Source organism: Acanthamoeba castellanii (assembly GCF_000313135.1).
Source record: "Acanthamoeba castellanii str. Neff unplaced genomic scaffold scf7180000084589, whole genome shotgun sequence".
Taxonomy (NCBI): Eukaryota; Discosea; order Longamoebia; family Acanthamoebidae; genus Acanthamoeba; species Acanthamoeba castellanii.
The window spans coordinates 9187-10259 of record NW_004457549.1 but is presented as its reverse complement, the minus strand read 5'-3'; the positions used below and the strand labels follow the sequence as shown (position 1 = coordinate 10259).

Here is a 1073-nt window from a genome sequence, read left to right as displayed (position 1 = left end):
TGGGGTCTTCCACGCGCTCTCGTCGGAGCCGCACGAGGGCGTTCAGGGCCGCGTAGTGATGCTGGTGGCCATCTCGCTGTCGGCCATCGTGCTCCAGAAGCTCGCCGAGGAGTCCAAGGGGCGGCTCCAGCAGAAGAGCGACCAGCTCAAGGCCGGCTCCAACGCGCGCACCAAGCTCTTCAACAGCCTCAGCCACGGTACTGTCAGTGCAGACTCAGATGCCCAGTCACGATTCAAACACTAATCTAAAAAAAATGACAGAGCTGCGCACGCCCATGCACGGGATCATTGCGATGAGCGACGAGCTGATGAAGATGCCCAGCCTGGAGCGCGGGGCGCAGGAGGCGGCCGAGATCGTGAACGAGTGCGCCGACCACCTCCTCTCGCTGCTCGACAACATACTCGACTTTGCGCGCATCGAGTCGGGCAAGCTCGAGTTCGAGAACGTCCTGTTCGACCTGCCCCTCAAGATGGCCAAGACCGTGAACCTCCTCGCCGCCCACGCCAAGAACAAGCAGATCGTGCTCGAGGTCTCCTCCGCCTTGTCCGACCCGCACCGCGTTGGTATGTACCATTCCTATCGTTGACCGTTGACCGTTAGTTGACTCATTGTCGTTGACTTTGTTGGACTGGGCCACACAACAGGTGACTCGGTGCGCGTCAGGCAAGTGCTGTTCAACCTCCTCTCCAACTCCATCAAGTTTACGCCGCCCGGCAATCGGATCACGCTCGAGTTCTGCGATGCGCGGGTGGCGAATCCTCGCGAGGGCGAGCCGTGCGGCGAGCTGGGGGAAGGGGTCGTGTTCTTCCGCGTGACGGACACGGGCATCGGCATCCCCGAGAAGCAGCTCCACCGCCTGTTCAAGAGCTTCTCGCAGGTGGACAAGTCCATCTCGCGCAAGTTCGGCGGGACGGGCCTCGGGCTGGCCATCTGCAAGCACCTGGCCCACGGCATGGGCGGCCAGATCGGGGTCAGCTCCCAGCACGGCAAGGGCTCGACGTTCTGGTTCACCGCGGCGCTGCCGGCGGCGAGCCCGTGGCCCTACCGCCAGAAGCTCGAGGCGGAGAAGCGC

At 63.3% G+C, this 1073-nt stretch overlaps 1 protein-coding gene across 1 annotated transcript in view; it reads left to right on the top strand.

Moving 5' to 3' along the window:
• Positions 1 to 254: 254 nt before the first annotated feature.
• The window catches only part of ACA1_049760 (phosphate regulon sensor kinase PhoR), a gene marked incomplete at both ends in the record, with an annotated part of 1589 nt that continues 770 nt past the window's right edge, over positions 255 to 1073 (top strand). The window contains 2 exons of the mRNA XM_004341916.1: positions 255 to 564; positions 646 to 1036. Coding sequence (XP_004341964.1) covers positions 255 to 564; positions 646 to 1036 — 701 coding nt within the window. The remainder of the gene's footprint in view (positions 565 to 645; positions 1037 to 1073) is intronic.